Here is an 18,424-nt window from a genome sequence, read left to right as displayed (position 1 = left end):
GTGCGGTACTGACGTTGCATTACAGGCTAAAAGGCTTGCGGTACACCTATACCGACAAGACTTGTAATGGCTGCGTTAGGGAAAATGATGCGTTAAGGGCCACAACGCTGCTATTTCACTTATAACGCAAAACTCGTAATCTAGGTGTATATTTGTGAATCCACAAGCATGAACAACCCCTTCTCAGTTATCTCTTCAGATGCTGAGAAGGCATTTGACTGAGTCCGATGGATCTACATCTGGGAAACCTTAGGGGCTTTTAAATTCCCTAAAGAAATTCTGCTAGCCATCCAAGCTTTATATTCCACACCAACAGCAAAAGTGAAAAGTTTGGGTTTCCAATCACTACCATTCTCATTTTCTAAGGGCACCAGGCAGGGTTTCCCCCTATCCCCCGGAGGAGAAGAGGTTAGAAGGAGTTAAGATATTCAGTAAGGCACAACAAAGTCGCGCTATTTGCAGACGATATTACTATATTCTCAGCGGACCCAGCACACACCATCCCCAAACTTATGGAAATTATTGAGACATTTGGTAATTTATCCTTCTACATGTTTAACACAACTAAAACCAAGGTATACTGGTGGGGATATTCCCAAGACTATATCCACAAATTAAAAGACAAATATAATTTTGCTTGGACACATGAATATGTCACACACTTGGGGGTTAGGCTGCCTAACAGCATACTGCAGCTGATCAGACAATTACCTTCCCTTATTAGCGGAATTAAGAAACACAAATGGAATCAGAAATCCATCTCTTGGATGGGCCGAGTTACATCTCTAAAAATGTCTCTCCTTCCAAGACTCACATATCTTTTTCGATGCCTCCCATTTAGGGTTCCCACACACTTTCTATTGCAACTTCAAAGTGAATTCTCTACGTTTATTTGGCAGGGCAAACCCCCTAGAATTGCCCATAAAATCCTACAATACACCATCCACTTAGGTGGCCTAGCTTCCCCATCTGTTGTAAAATATCATGAAGGATCAATGCTCACGCACATTTCTCAATGGGGGACCTGATGTGGACCCCAACCCACTGTCGAAGAACACTCAAAATCACCAACCCCATAGTTTGCAAATGCCATTTCACACTCGTACTATGTCCCTACAAGGCTAGCCAGAATGTTTCCAGAATCTTCCCCTCTCTGTTGGCGAAAGTGTGGCCTTCCAGGTGACTTGCTCCACATATGGTGGGAATGTCCAAATGTTAAACCAATTTGGAATTTGTGCTTTTTAGCCTTCTCTAAAATAAAGATTCAAGTACCCAGAACACCCGCTATAGCTCTTTTGCACGTAGGCTTGCATGCCCCCGCCTACAAACAAGCAAGATTTCTGGCTCTCAAAGACCTGTATCTTCTTCTTTAAGAGGCTCCTCTGTTCTCCACTCATTACCTGTATTAATGGCACCTGTTTGAACTTGTTATCAGTATAAAAGACAAGGTAAGTGAGGGTGTGATTAGAAGATTCTACACTCAATATCTTAAATTAATCCCAAAATAGGTGATCTAACCTCAAAGATACACCCAGATACACATAAAAAGGGAAAATGTGGGATTGCGCTAAGGTAGCTGAGAGTTAATATGTGATAAAATATAGTAAGATGACTCAAATAAGGACGATGACTTAAATAACAAAAATAGTGAGCTAAATGTACTTAGAATGTCCAAATATGCAAAATAATGTCCACATATGAGAAATAATGTTATTGTGGATCAGTGATGAATTTAGATCTATATAATAGTGTTAGTATTAACTAAAAGGATTATCACAAATGGCTCTTTTGAGTTAATCATCTGACATATTGAGCCATTTGAGATAATCCTTTTAGTTAATACTAACACTATTATATAGATCTAAATTCATGCAAACCTCCTTCCATCAGCAAGGGCATTGTAGATGAAACGTGGCTGGGTCTTTCAGCATGACAATAATCCCAAACACACCGCCCGGGCAACGAAGGAGTGGCTTCATAAGAAGCATTTCAACGTCCTGGAGTAGCCTAGCCAGTCTCCAGATCTCAACCCCATAGAAAACCTTTGGAGGGAGTTGAATGTCTGTGTTGCCCAGCGACAGCCCCAAAACATCCCTGCTCTAGAGGAGATCTGCATGACTAAATACTTTTTTGCCCCACTGTATTCCTTTTTTCATCTGTCAAAACTAATATTGCTAGATCTTGGGAAAAGGAATCCCCCCGAAATGGCCTGAAGTCTTAAACACAATGGCATACCTATATACCATGGAAAAAGACATATGCCACTTGCTTGACAAATATGACTTATTCGACCTTACCTGGGCGGACTGGAAAGATAAATAAAATACATTCTGGTTTCCAAGTGTCGTAACACAAGACTCCAACCTGGTATCTAACCAATTATAGGACCTCTCCTTCCCAGTACCTCTTTTAGTCTACCTGCTAATTAATTTCAACATACTTCCTCCAAAATCAAATGTATCACTAGAATAAGACCCCAAGACACCCCCTTTCCTCTCCCTGGCCTCATTCCCCCTCTATAACTGTAACATGAATGTAATGTATCAATCCTCTTAGGTTTATTCCTACTGTTTTTTATCTCCCTTCCGATACGATGGAAGGATTATGTACAGATCATTGCTTTTTTACAGTGACCACATTGGACCTGCGTGTCCATCCATTTCCCCTTTGTGCCAATTGGATAGGGGACCTGCGTGCCCCCACTCTTTTGTTTACTGAAATGAATGTAAGACTGTTTGTTTATTGAATCTCAATAAAATAAATAAAAAATAAAAAAATGATTTCATGGTTGATTTGCCAATGGAAATATTTTATTTAGCACATGCATATTGTTGTATACCTTGTTCATTAATTTGCTATGGAAAGACAATGTGTGTCCTGAGCTGCAGTTTCCTGACAATATCTCTGCTCAAAAGATGTGTCAGTTCAGAGAGAATTTTATCAAAGTCAGTTATCCAGGGAAAAGGGGGAGCACCTTGTTCAATCGTGAATCCAGGTCAGCTTCAGAATAAAGTCAATCAGGGCGGAGATGTCAGATGACTCTGAAATTAATTTGCTGTCATGCAGTATACAGGGTTGTGTTCACCTCTCATTTGTCTTGTCTGTATGTAGAAAGCGACTGCAAACTCTAGATTAAATGAAATACATTTGGCAATTTATGACATTTTTTGGCTGCTGATCTTTACTGTGATTAGTCTACTCTAATTTCTCTTTATACAATGTTATCAAGGGATGGAAGCACACTGTTGTACACATGAAGATAATTATAGCATTGTGATTTCTGTAGCAAAGTGATATTTGTAGTGCACATTGCTTAACATGACTTGCTGCTTGTATTTAATGTTAACGTGTACTATCCTTATGCTGCTGGTTCTTATGAATTAAACTTGTTCCTCTTATGTTACTTTGTATACGTTTCTTACAACTATGCTGTAAACAAGCAGTCTCCAGGAAATAAGGATGAATTTATCATTATGTGATAAGTTTATGCGATAAGATGTGAACAATCTTAACAGCCTGGAAGGTTACATTATTGTCGCTTTGTGTAAATCTGCATGGCCTTGGTGCCCTCTGCTGGCTGTTTGTGCCAATTGCAGGTGCTGGATACATTAAATGGCATTTGTTAAAACGTTTTAAAACTTTGTGGGATCAAAATGTGAGTGCAGTAGAGGTACACGAAAATCCAAATTTTACTTTAAACACTCCAGGTAGAGTGTACAGTAGTCTACTTTACTTCTATGATCATGTTTACTTCGTTCTTTTGGTATCCTTTTTTGAAAAGCAGGTAGGAAGGCTCAGGAGAATGCACATATCTGGAGCACTTTATGGCAGCAGTTTTGCAAGAATGCTTTTATCAGTTTTATACATTGTGCAAATCATTCTAGCAGAACTGCTGACATATAGTTCTCCAGACACGTGCATGCAACCTAGCTAGGTATTTCCTTCAACAAAGAATACCACAAGAACAAAATCAATTTGGTAATAGAAGTGAATTGGAACAACAACAAAATACAGTGTGTTAATTGTAAAACTTATACAAAACAAAAAGTACAGCAAAGACTACCATGAGAACAAAATCAATTTGATAACAGAAGTGCATTGGAACAACAAAAAATAAAGTGATGTCAAACAGCGTGTTAATTGTAAAAATGATACAAAACAAAAAAACTAAATGTATGCTTGTGCACAAGCCAAAGTATAAGAAATGTCCCAGACTACAGTTTCCTGAAAGCAAGAGGGACAGTCTACTCCAGAATTTGTATTGTTTAAAAAGATAATCTCTTTATTACCCATTCCCCAGTTATTCAGAACCAAAACAGTTATATTAATATACTTTTTACCTCTGTGATTACCTTGTATCAAAGCCTCTGCAGACTGTCGCCTTATCTCAGTTCTTTTGATAGAATTGCATTTTAACCAATCAGTGCTGACTCGTATGTAACTCCACAGGCGTGAGCACAATGTTAGCTATATGACAAACATGAACTAGCACTGTCTAGCTTTAAAACAACTGTCATAATAAGAGGTGGCCTTCAATGGCTTAGAAATGAACATATGAGCAGCCTACCTAGGTTTAGCTTTCAACAAAGAATACCAATAGAACACAGCAAATTTGATGATAAAAGTAAATTGGAAAGTTGTTTAAAATTGCATGCCCTATCTGAATCATGAAAGTTTCATTTTGACTAGACTGTCCCTTTAACCGCAACAATTTTCTGGTCTCCGCTGGTCAGCATATGCAAGAGAAGAAATATAGTAAATACATTTTCTTTCAATTTACATAATATTACTCATGTTCTTCTGAGCTGTAAACCCAGCTTTCGGTATTGGCAGCATGTGTTACAGGTGATTCAAATAACCTCAGTAATGTTGCTCAGCAAGCATACATATTTCCAAAAGTTACTTTTTATTAAAAACAAACATTGTACAATATGTATAAAATTAAGGTGATACGTCACAAGCCGAGTAATATTGTTATAATTGTAAAAACTTCCAAGACCCCCCAAGAGCACTCTCGATTTGCAGCTATGAGTCTTATACGGGACTTGTTCTAAAGTTCATAGTTAAGGAAACAGTAGTCTGGGACATTTCATACACTTTGGCTTGTACACAGTATATTCTTTGATTTTTTGTTTTGGATCAATAGAAGTAAATTGGAAGCTTTTTTTATTTATATACTCTGTGTGAATAATAAAAAAATTGGGTAAATGTCCCTTTAAAAGACTTAAGCATTGTGAAAAATGTAATATTTTACTAATCTTTGTTTCTTAGATTTTTTTATATTTACAGATCTCTAACAGTGATGTGAATATCTTACAATAAACCTAATTGTTCTAATGTGTCCCTCTTTTTCCTAGGAAGGGTGTTTGTGGCCATCAGAGAACTTAGTGTCACGTCAAGGTGCTTCAGAGGTACGATACTTCTGACATGTAATATTGACTTGCACTTTAGTGTTTTGTTGGTACATTTAGAAAAAGTAATTTGCATTACCATATCTGCTCGTGGAAAATGTAGATCAGAATCATAGAAGAGTTTTCCCCCTGTACCTTATAGCATATACTGGTTTCTTCAGTCAGTCCCAAAGGGCCCAATGATCAACTTCTCTGGGCAAGACATAAAAAACTACGTTGCTACTTGCAGAGACAGCCCTCAGGATATTATCTAGAAATGGGAAGTGGCGAGATGCCTCCCATAGAAATCAATGGAGCTTGCTGGCTAGGGACACTTTGCTAGTCAAAGCAAAGTTATTTGGGAGCAGGAGGTGTACGTGGAAAATTATACATTGCAGCTAATTCACATCAAATTACTCACTTTTCAGAGTAAAGTATCTTACAGTGAATATGATAGTGAAAGACAGCACCTATTTTCCTTGTGGGGCACGGGAAAAGGGTTAGCCAGACCCCAATGTATATCCAAGAAGAAGTGTTTTTCCAGCCACCAGTTGAATTTTAAAAAAGACCTTTATTCATTTCTTCCAGGGTCCATCATATCAACAACGTTTCAAACCTATGCCAGGTTCTTAATCATGTCTACTGAATAGTATACAGGTGTGTCTTTTATACCTGTCCAATTTCTATTAGATTGCACAATAGTGCCATCTTGTGGTTAAAATTTAAAATTGCATGTGACAAATTCTCTAAAGAAATTTACTATAAATTCTTATGTTTTGAGTTAGTATCTTCATTGTTTATGTATGTTTGTCACATGAAAATTTAAAACCAAATTTATATACATATAATTAAAATTAAAACCTATACACATTATAATATCAGAATCAAATTTGCTACTACAGGTATATGCTATCATAGTCAAAAAAATAATGACCATTCAAAATCTTTGTTTAAGCCTTCAGGTATCATTGTGTTTAATCTATTTATCCAAAACATCTCCCTTCTTTTGAGCATCTGGTCTCTGTCACCTCCCCTCCTGGGTCTGTCAACTTGTTCAATAACTTGAAATCTAAGTTGACTGATGTTGTGACCCATGGAGAGGAAGTGACAGGAAACAGGAGCCTCCATATTTTTGTTTCTAATGTTGGATTTGTGTTCAGTGATTCTTGTTCTTACCTCCCTGCTCGTTTCTCCTATATAAATCCTGGCACATGGACATTTGATGAGATAAATAGCATATGTGCTTCTACATGTTAGATATTTCTTTATAGGGTATTTGGTTCCCTTAATGGGGTGAAGAAAATCTTTCCCTTTAATTATTGAACTGCAGTGACTGCAATGAAGGCAGGGATAACACCCTTTATTATCAGACCCCAATGTTGTTTGTAAAGACTTCCTATTGCTACCTATATCTGCTCTTACTAGTTCATCTCTCAAATTTTTGGTCTTTTTATAAGCTACCATAGGAATATTTTTGAAGTCCTCCACTTGGGGATTACAGTCTCTCAATATATGCCAGTGTCTATTTATGATGTGTGATATTTTTGTTCCTAGGGAGTTGTATTGGGTAACAAATATCATTCTGTTTTCTTTGTTTTTTTTAGTGTTATTAGTTTCCTTATTTTTAAAGTATTCCAACTGTTTTGTAATTAGATCTTCTGGGTACCCTCTTCTTCTGAATTTATCTGCCATTTCATTTAGTCTTATGTCACATCTCTTTTCGTCAGTCACTATTCTTTTTACTCTTTTAAATTGACCTTGGGGTATTGCTTCTATTGTTTTTTTTGAATGGAAACTGTTATATTGTAATACTTTATTTTTGTCTGTGGGTTTCACATATAAGTCAGTTTTTAAGAAGCCTTGTTCTTTATATACAAAAGTGTCTAAGAATGCAACTCCTGTTTCTTCCATGTTGAGTGTAAATTTGAGACCAGCTACTGATGTATTAAGATGTTGAACAAATTGCAGTAGGCTACCAGTGTCTCCCCACCATATGCCAAATATGTCATCCACAAATCTCCACCATGCTGCGCCATATTTTAAAAATAATGGATGTGAATATATGAATTTCTCTTCTATGTGGGACATAAAAATATTGGCATATGTTGGGGCTACACTGGAGCCCATTGCAGTGCCTTGCTTTTGTAGAAAAAAAGTGTCTTGAAATAAAAAATAATTGTGGTATAATATGACCGATAATAGATCTATAAGGAATTGTATTTCATCTTCGTTGTATTTGTTATTGGTTTTCAATGTATTAGTTACTGCTTCAATGCCACTGGTGTGTTTAATTGATGTATATAAGCTAGTGACGTCTAATGTATACAATATGCATTTATCTCCAATTTGTCCAATGTCTTTTAGTTTAGCAAGAAAGTCATTAGTGTCTTTCAAATATGAGGAAGTGTCTAATAGATGGGGCTGTAATACTTTGTCTAAAAATATTGCAATTTTTGAAAAAATAGAATTAACTCCTGCCACTATTGGGCGTCCTGGTGGTTGATATTTATCTTTGTGTATTTTTGGTGAAATGTATATGACTGGTCTTATTGGGTTTTTTTCAATGAGACATTCTTTGAATTCATTTGTGATAATACCATTTTTGACTGCTGCATTGGTGATACGTTCTATTTCTTTCCCTATTTGAATTGTGGGATCTCTAATCAAGGCTTCATATATTGTGGTGTCATTTAGTTGTCTCTGTATCTCTTTCACATAATCAGTTTTATTTAATAGCACCACTGCTCCGCCCTTATCTGCTTCCTTTATTATGATTTCATTGTTATTTTTTAACTTGTTAATGGTATCTTGTTGCTTCCTATCAATGTGCACTAGTTCTTTCTTTTTGTTTCTTTTTAAGAGATTTTTTACTTCTTTTTGGACTAATTTTGCAAATGTAGCTACACTATGTTGTGTTGGTGGATTGAATTTACTTTTACCTTTAATACCAAATGTTTTAGGATCATTGAACTTAATGTCCTTTTTCTTAGCATCATTCTTGCTTATTACTGGTGTCTCTGTCATGTCTTTTAGTGTAGAGAAATGAACTTTAAGTTTCAATTTCCTAAAAAATCTCTCTAAATCTTGTTCTATGATGAATTCATCATGTGTGTTAGGTAGGCAGTATGATAAACCTTTATTCAGTATGTTGTGTTCTGTTTCTGATAGGGTATAATTGGAGATATTGTGGACTAAATCATCTTCTATGTTTTCTGTATTACAATGCAATTCAGTGATTTTGCTTATCAAGGTATTAGAATTAGTATGTATTTCATTGGATTGGTAGTGATTAGTTTTATGTATGGTGTTTGTTGTTGATTTGCTTTCTTTTAAACTCAAGTTGGTGATATTTTCTTTATTTAAAGTGCTAGTGTGATTCACTAAAGTGCTATTTGTTTCTAAAGTGCATGTGTTTGTGGCACTGTTTCTTTTGTAAGTGTCCTCATAAATCATCATAGTGTCCGATTGTAAAGTGTCTAGGTGTTCAACATTTAAAGTGCTTTCTTTATTTGATTCTAAAGTGCATGTGTTATCTACTTCATTACTTCCCAAAGTGCTATAGTTTACAATATTCATTTCATTACTTTCCAAAGTGCTATAGTTTGCAGTGCTTATTTCATTATTGACATTCAAGGGGAAATTTAACATTTTAGTGCCCTTATTACTACTACTAGTTTTTAAAAATGTACAATACTGTGAATTTTTAGTGACATTGTCCATTTCGTTATTTTGTCCATCATCTCTCTGGTAAATTGTACCTTTTGAAAGTCTATACATAGTCTGTTTAAGTACATTTACTTTACCCAGATTTGCTGCTTCATCTTGTGTTCTGTTAGTGCTGTGTCCTATTTGTTGTTTATCCATGGGTAACGTAAAAGGTCTTCGATTTTCGGATCCCGTTTCTCCACCATTGTTATGCTGTCTTACGAGTTCATCTTGCTCTTTTTCTTCGTCCTCTTTCTCTGATGTGTTGTGTGGCTCCACTCCGCTCAATGGCGGTAATGCCCCCGCTGGTATCCTCCCGTTCGTCGGGCTCTCTGGCGCTCTGGTTGTGACGTCGAATGACGTGCGCCTCTTCCGATGCTTGCGCCCGGCGCGGTGTGATCTACGTCTGAATCCTCGGTTAAAAAACCGGCAGACGATTCTGAACCACTACCGCTGATGTCATCCTGAGCCGGGCGTTTCCTTGACTCTCTCCTCCGATCTTTGATCTCTACGTTAGGGGGTCTTTGGCTGCTGTTTCTCTGTCGCCATTTGTAGAAATGAAATGAATAAAGGTCTTTTTTAAAATTCAACTGGTGGCTGGAAAAACACTTCTTCCTAAAGTATCTTACAATCACCTTTATTTTCAAATGCATGTTTTATTCTGTTAGGGTAAAAAGTGTTTTGCGTATTTCCACCTTTTTTTATTTCCACCACAGGGGAAAAATAGCGAGACCTGCAGGAGGGAAATGTTTAGAGAATACGCCAGACCTGGAGGACAAATTTTAGCTCCGCCCATGGAATGTCCCATTTCAGCCCACTAGCAGATGCAGGGAAAGTCATTTCACAATAAGCAAAACAATACATTTAAAATGTATTATAAATACGAATTTCACAGCAGTTTTTGCATGGGCAGTGTAGTTTTATTAGGATTTCTACATTGCACATTACATTGTTTTACTGCATAATTTCAATACAAATTTACATTTTTCCATTAAATTTGATTTTTGTAGAACAATTTTGTCATCATTTTAATGCAATTAAACAATACATTTTTTATTACATATTATTATTATTATTTACACTACTTTCAAGGTAAAAACTGTCTTTAGAGAATTGGGACAGGGGCTTCATAGTACAGACGAGATTTCTTTAAAAATCACACAAGCCCAGAGAGCTTTAGATAATTGGGCTCTACCTAATGCAAGCTTCATTCCTGTGGTGCTATAAAATTAGGACTATAATGCTGACGATGTCACATTCATTTTATTGACCTACTGAGCATATTCACTACTGATCCATGTGAATTATTTTGTGTACATAATCATACAAATATCAAACTCTGTATTATGATAAAGTTAACAAAATAGAAAATAATTTAAAAAAAAATTCCAGGTGTTTTTGTTTTTTATTCTAACAATTGAGACCAAGGGTACTGATATGTTGCAAAAAGTCTCCTGCCACCCAGTGGTTTTACCCTGCTTGAGTGGCAGTATCAAAAACATTGTTATGATTTAACCCATTTGTACCACATACAAGTGGTGCGCTAACTGTTGCGTGCAATATTGTTTTTTTTGTTTTTTTTTAATATTATTATACATACTGTAAAAATTCTAAATAATCCATAGAATATATATATATATATATATATATATATCCTATATAATAAAAGGCCAAGTGTGTTTGTCTGAAGCTGTCATACGTAGTAGAGACTGTGCAAGGACAAACACACCTGGCCTTCCAACTGACCTCCCTGGCGTTGTGTGGTGGAATGGGCGTGGCTGGGCGGATGCGGAGTGGGCATGGCCGGGCAGATGCAACGTGGTCGTGGCCGAGTGGCTGCGACGTGGGCGTGGCCGACGGGTGCAGGATGGGCGTGACTAGACGGATGTGATGTGGGCGGGGCCGAGCGTGACGCGGGCGGGGCTAGATGACGGGGCGGCTGCAGAGAGACACAAGAGAGCTCTAAAGAGGGGGGATAGAGAGAGCAGAAGAGGGTGGATAGAGAGAGCAGAAGAGGGGGGATAGAGAGAGGGAGAGAGAGACAGCAAAGAGAGGGGGGAGAGAGACAGCAAAAGAGAGGGGGCAGAGAGACAGCAAAATAGAGGGGGGAGAGAGCACAAAAGAGAGGGGGGAGAGTGCACAAAAGAGAGGGGGGAGAGTGCACAAAAGAGAGGGGGGAGAGAGCACAAAAGAGAGGGGGGAGAGAGCGCAAAAGAGGGGAAGAGAGCGCAAAAGAGAGGGGGAGAGAGCGCAAAAGAGAGGGGGGAGAGAGCGCAAAAGAGAGGGGGGGAGAGCACAAAAGAGAGGGAGGGAGAGAGCGCAAAAGAGAGGGGGAGAGAGAGCAAAAGAGAGGAAGAGAGACAGCAATTGAGAGGAGAGAGAGAGCAAATGAGAGGAGAGAGAGGTCAAACTAGAGGAGAGAGAACAAACGAGAGGGGGGAAGAGAGAGAGCAAAAGAGAGGGACAGAGACAGCAAAAGAGGGGGAGAGAGAGAGCAAAAGAGAGGGAGAGAGAAAGCAAAAGAGGGGGAGAGAGAGCAAAAGAGAGGGGGGAGAGAGAAAGCAAAAGAGAGGGGGAGAGAGAGAGCAAAAGAGAGGGGGGAGAGAGAGAGCAAAAGAGAGTGGGGAGAGAGAGAGCAAAAGAGAGGGGGAAGAGAGAGCAAAAGAGAGGGGGGAGAGAGCAAAATAGAGGGGGGAGAGAGAGAGAGTAAAAGAGAGGGGAGAGAGAGAGAGCAAAAGAGAGGGGATAAAGAGAGGGGAGAAAGAGAGGGGGGATAGAGAGAGAGCAAGTGGTGGGACCGCTGTACTGCAAAAAATGGCCCGTGTACACAGGCTTTAGGACTAGTATATATATATATTACAGTATGTACTATAATTTTTTAATAATAATATTAATAATAATAACAGAATTGCTAGAAAATTGTGACATTTCACTTCATTTTGAAAGTGTCCATCATGGAAAAGTTTCCACCATATTTCTGTACCTGATGTCACTAGTCGTAAAGGTTTTAAAGGTGGCAGAGACATGTGATGACTAATTAGAGCTTGTTCTGAGAAAATTCTAATGACTTTACAGCTTTAAATTAAAATGATGGTCTAGATATGACATCCTTACAACTAATTTATTCCACATTTATTTTCTTTATTTCTAGATCATGTATGCGCCAAGGTCCAGGGACAGATTCACTGCTCCTTCCTTTATGCAGAGAGATCATTTCAGCCGCTTCCAGCCAACATACCCTTACATACAACATGAAATTGACCTTCCTCCCACAATCTCCCTATCTGATGGAGAGGAGCCACCGCCATACCAAGGGCCATGCACTTTGCAGTTGCGGGACCCAGAACAACAGATGGAACTTAATCGAGAATCTGTCAGAGCACCACCAAACAGAACCATTTTTGACAGTGATTTAATAGATATTTCTATGTACAATGGGGGCCCTTGCCCGCCAAGCAGCAACTCGGGTATTAGTGCAACCAACTCTAGTAGCAATTGCAGAATGGAAGGTCCACCACCAACTTACAATGAGGTCATGGGACATTACCCAGGCTCATCTTATTTCCACCACCAGCAAACAAATACCTCTCCTTCATGCCAGAGAGGTAGTAGACTTCAGTTCCAACAAAACAATTCAGAGAGCACAATAGTCCCTGTCAATGGGAAAGACAGGCAGCCAGGGAACCTTGTTTGAATCCGTCTAATGTGCACTTAACCTGACATAAAGGAAGGAGTCATCACAGCAGCCTGGTGACCTCCTTAGCTCCGGTACACAGTGTTGTTAAGTTTCAAGTGGTAAAGTTTTGTTAAACCAAATGCACGTTATTGTATACGCACTCTGATTCCATTCAGATGAACGTATGCAATTTGGTATAAGTACACAAACTTCCTTTCTTTTTAACTCTAGTTGAATATGAAAGTTTTTTTCATGCTATACTTTTTCAGTTATTTCAATCTATAAAGAAAACAACTCACAGAACACAAGCTTGCAGTCCATTATATGTATTTAAAAATGTAATTGGCAAAGAGAGTAAATAAGTATTAATTTGTAGCAGTGGAGTATTAAGGAGTCAGTGGCCAGTTATATTTTTTCTGTTAATATCTGGGACATTTTAATGTTTTATGAATCCATATTCCCTTGGGTGTGTCAAGGTATACAGTGAATGAAGTGGATACATGCAAAATATTTATTTTATAGATGGTAAACCTGATTGAACGAGAGCTGCAGAAACTGAATGTATAAAATATAAATTAGATAACTGCATTACCAAAGCTGATTTTATGCCAGCAGTGGGCAAGTGTTGGCCCTGAAGCCGTTTGTTACCCTTAGAAGTTTTTCTTGAAGCCCTCACCCTTTCCTATGAAGCTGGAAAGAATGTCCATTTTTTACACCTCAAGCAGATCTATTTCAGACCTACAAAACATCTGCACTCTCTCACAACAACCCTTTACCTTCTTTCACCACTCTCTCCATTTAAATAACTGCAGGGCCAGGATGAATAAAGAAGTAGCCCTTAAAAAATTTGAAGACCAGCCCTATTTTACGTTGAGTCTGTAGAATGCACACACACCATTTATCTAAAGGGGATTACTGTGATGCTTATCCCCCTATATTTTATATTCAGATTTAAATTATATTAGTTTGTCATTTTAAAAAATGCCAGATTTTTCTTATATAGGCACCAAACAACCTATTTTCAAGTGTGACTCTTTTTCACAGTTTGAAAATGATTATCCATAGTGTGATCTGGAGAAGACACTCAAAACAATGTGTCACTCTGTCTCACAGTATAACTTGACTGGAAACCATTCAAAAGAGGGCTACTAAAATGGCATGTGGTCTAAGAAATAAAACTTACAAGGAAATACTTTGTGACCTTAATATGTATAGCTCAGGTGAGAAAAGAATAGAGGTGAACAGCTGCATCGCCTCACAGGCAGCACCACCCTATTAAATTGTAGCTGGCCAGCTCCCGGTGACCTGGTAGGCCAAGCCAGTCTTTTATATAAGTTATCCACATACATTGCAGCTCAATTGATGGCCTGTGTGCCTTGTGTGTTGCTCTTTGGATGATCACTGGTTCCTAAACACTGGTATATATACTTTTTAAATCTTTAAGTCAATGTAACCAACTGGATATACGAGATGCCCAGTGTAATCTCCCTATCTAAAGCTCTGTGGATTATTTGTGGAGACAGGTTTCCTATGCATAAAACAACATATCAGAGTTAATGTATGCCAAGTCGTGTGAAGCAAAATGAAGCCCCTAAAATGAAGCCCCTAGTATATATAAAAGTCTTGCACATAAAGGTTCACGTTGTCATGTTCAGACTCCTGAACCTGGCCAGTATCAGGGTTTTGGTTGAAGTAGAACAAATCCACTCATTTCATATGGTTGATGACATTTCTTGTATACATTTTAGTCTCCTTACACTTGATGTAGTTTTTATTTAATTCAGACAGTTTGAATTGTATTATCATAATTTTTAGTTACAAAGAGAAATTAATTATAATTACAGCTAAATAAATATATAGCCAGTTTATGCATCAGGATATTATCATGCAGGAACCCATTTTGCTATGTTGGTACGCTGAGCATGAATGTGTCAATTCACCCAACCTGTAGCCTCACAAAAAAAATACAATTTCAATCATACCACATTTCATTATTAAAAGAAGTGCTGAGATAATTAAGTTTGATTGGGCAATGTAAAACCGTTACTAGACCAGACAAAGGTGTGAGGCTACCTAAAGGTTTACTGATTACAGCTCCAGTATAATCAGTTGCTCCTAGGTTACCACATGACATTTTGATATCAAAAGTAATTGTAGTGTTGCATTCTATATCGCTCACTTCATATTTGTAACCTGAGAGGGCACAACGCTGTATATGTATTTTATGTGTAGTATTATACCAAGCTGGACATGTACAAAGTTAAGATGCCAGTTACATTGTTCAAGAGACAGGAAGGAAGTACAGGGAAATACCTTATACCCTTAAATTTTTTACGAGACAAAAATAACATTTTGAGACATCTGTTACTTTGGTTAACAGTAATTAAGTAAAATTCCGTTTTTTTCTATTTTTAGCCCTTTGCTTTTGAGTCTCAGAGAGATTACTGCAGATGCTTTAAGGCCCATGACAGCCAGCTGCTGTTAAATTGCATTAAAGGACCCTAAAGCAATGGTTTCTAGAGAGCTGAGCAAATTCTTTGTCAGTTTCAGCTCAATGATTATTGTAGAATTATCTATGTTCCATTAATTTCAGTGTTTGTGTACAGTTTTCCTCAAAAGCAGTTGTATTTTAGGATTTCTGTTAAAAGATACAATGATAAATGGTAGCCTAGTCAAACCCTGTAATCTTATGTTAATGTTCCCTACAGTAGGTTTTAATCTTGATATTTGATATTCTGTTTATTTGTTCTTTATTTTTTATAACTTAGATGATTTAGCTAAAGTTGAACCCCTCATAGCTCCCAGTAAAAACTATAATTTATGCTTACCTGATAAATTAATTTATTTCATGGTGGTGAGAGTCCATGATCCATTACTCCTGGGAATTGCTCTTTCCTATTACTAGGAGGAGGAAAATATTCCCAAACCCCAAGAGTTCTATAAAACCCCTCCCACCTCACAGGTACCTCAATTTAACGTATAACCAAGCAAAATGACGTAGGAAAAAGCAATAAGAACAATAAATGGAGCATTGAAAAAAGATGTGATTAAGAAAAAAGCAACACCAAAAACATAGGGTGGGGTGTTGTGGGCTTTCACCACCATGGAAAAAAATAATTTATCAAGTAAGCATAAATTGTTTTCTTTAATACAGGTGGTGAGAGTCCACAATCCATTACTCCTGGGAACTAATAACCAAGCTGTTGAGTCCACAAGTAATGAGACACAAAGTACCTGTGAGGTGGGAGGGGTTTTATAAAGCTCTTGGGGTTTGGGAATCTTTGCTTCCTCCTAGTGGTAGGGATTAATAATTCCCAGAAGAGTAATGGATTGCGGACTCTTACCACCTGTATGAAAGAAACAAAAGTAAATGAATTAATAAATACTTAATCCATGCTCCCCCATCTCCCAGCCATTAGAGTTACCAGTTGCTGCAGATATGCTGTTTTGATGTTAAACATTTTTTTTCTAGTTATAGAATTTTTAAAGAACTGTAGATCACACGTGAAATACAAACTGTTTAACAAGAGACACATGGCTGAGTCTATCTCCCCATATTGAGAGAAAAATATATATTTTGAATGCACATCAAATGCCCAGTTTTTTTCATACATTAAAATAAGAAATGTTCTATTTTACTGAAACATTTATGTGTGATTTTTTTTTCATATTTTATCTATTTATCTTTGATTTATTTGGCAGAACACCAGTTCACATAGCCCCCCTAAATTAATTTCACAAAAGTGATGCAATGTGTCCAGCCAAAAAAGGAATTGAAATAGCTTCACACCACATTGCATCCGCTAGTGTTAAGCAGCTAGAGTCCAGTATAGAAACGTGCATCAATGAGATTTGTAGAGTTTATATAACTATTTTTTCATGCAAAGATTGCATCTTTATTAAGAAACAAAACACAAGAACAAAAAATATGAGGTTTTAAATGGAATAGACTTTTTTTCCGTGGCTTCAGTTACAGAGCAGGGAAGTGTCCAAAGCCCATTGTCCCTATAAAAAAAAGTTTTTAAGGAGAGTATCATTAGTATTGGCCTAGACTTTCCCTAGAACACATCTCACAAAGCAAATCACTGTTGGGTCCTTTAGTATCATTGAAATCAATTTCAAATGTCCGTTAAAATATAGCATTTACAATCCATATAATGCATTAATGTATTTTTAGCTACAGTGATTTTTGTCTAAAATCACCCATTACTGTTCAACAAAGCTGGTCTGGTTAAGATTAAACAGTGCATAAACTGAAGCTTTTTAGTAATTTGGCTATCTTATGATCCTCTGTTGTAAGCCAATGCCCTGATTGACATTACTGGTGCCCCTAAGCATGTGTTACTAATGATCATCAATAGTATGTGGTCCATAAACCTACAATACAAGAAGTGTGACGAGGCAGTGGATTGGAGAGTGCCTATAGGCAGACACATAGTTGGCATACTGTCAATTCAATTACTGGGGAAATTTGATCCAGTTTAATAATAATTTGCTCAAATCAAAGCTCTCTAAAATTGACACCTTGTGATTACAAGACATTTCTGTTGTGTTGCTATAGTATAACATATCAACCAAGTCTAAACATTTTTTAAAAAAATTAACATCCTTTTTTACTACAATTGTTTATCAATAGCAAAACTCCACCAACCATTTGCTTTATTTGAAGGAGCCAATCTGGGTTGTAGTCTACAGACAACAAGGCTAATCACTGTCATATTGTTAGTCCATTGTTTTGCAGTTGTTTTCAGCTAAAGCCATTTAGGAAAAAAAGTATTGCAAAGTTGTTTCATTCTGCATAAATAAATATTTTATATAAAAAGCTCAAGGTGTTTACTGTCCTGTTAAAGTAAAATCATAGTATTCTGAGGCATCAACTTTAAATTAATATTGTATAAAATCTAGGCTTCCCTTTACCATATTAACAGATATCCAATGTAAATATAAATAACTTCAATCTTTGCCAACATTCTGTAAGATTCACTGGATCATTTTGTTTCCCAATCAAATAGGATATTTGAGGTTTTAGATCCATTTACAATTTTTATAACAGATTTTTCAACAACTGCAAGAAGCACAAATATGTTTGTTATCTTAGTTGTGTAGGTTAAAAATAATCATTGCTAAACCGTTTTTTTTTTTACTGAAGGGCTTTAAAAACCCTCAACTACCAGGGAAGCCAGCAATATATTGAATTGTGTATGTATTATAGGTTTAGCTGACTTACAGATTAGCTGATACCATCCAGCAGCATGCTGTGCAACAGCGGTAATGGATTCTTTATTAATATGTGTTTTCTTCTTGTGGTAGAAAAGGGCTGTTGAGTATATATATATATATATATATATATATATATATATATATATATATATATATATATATATATACATCTGTGCATTCTCTGCTCTGCTTAATCTTTCTCTCTTCTCTGTTAAACATATTCCTTTTACTGGTCAGGTCACCACAAGATTTACCACCCTAAGTGAATATACTTGATACAGATTTATAAAGTCTAAATTTACAAGCATATAAATACAATAAGCCATTTACACTGTGACAATGGATCAGCCCTATCTAAAACCAGTTAGAACCTACAGCTGCAGAATTTTGTTATATTTTTGTAAAAGCAAAGGAAAACGTGGTATTTTTTTTC

At 37.0% G+C, this 18,424-nt stretch overlaps 1 protein-coding gene across 3 annotated transcripts in view; it reads left to right on the top strand.

Moving 5' to 3' along the window:
* LDLRAD4 (low density lipoprotein receptor class A domain containing 4) overlaps positions 1-16,415 on the top strand; it is a 91,953-nt gene extending 75,538 nt beyond the window's left edge. For 2 of the 3 annotated variants that reach the window (XM_053714888.1, XM_053714890.1), the window contains exons 3-4: positions 5,358-5,411; positions 12,247-16,415. In XM_053714888.1, coding sequence (XP_053570863.1) covers positions 5,358-5,411; positions 12,247-12,789 — 597 coding nt within the window. In that variant the 3' untranslated portion in view covers positions 12,790-16,415. The remainder of the gene's footprint in view (positions 1-5,357; positions 5,412-12,246) is intronic. The other variant, XM_053714889.1, reaches the window with a different exon arrangement.
* Positions 16,416-18,424: the final 2,009 nt, after the last annotated feature.

Source organism: Bombina bombina, chromosome 5, assembly GCF_027579735.1.
Source record: "Bombina bombina isolate aBomBom1 chromosome 5, aBomBom1.pri, whole genome shotgun sequence".
Lineage (NCBI taxonomy): Eukaryota > Metazoa > Chordata > Amphibia > Anura > Bombinatoridae > Bombina > Bombina bombina.
This window is presented reverse-complemented; position numbering and strand designations above follow the sequence as displayed.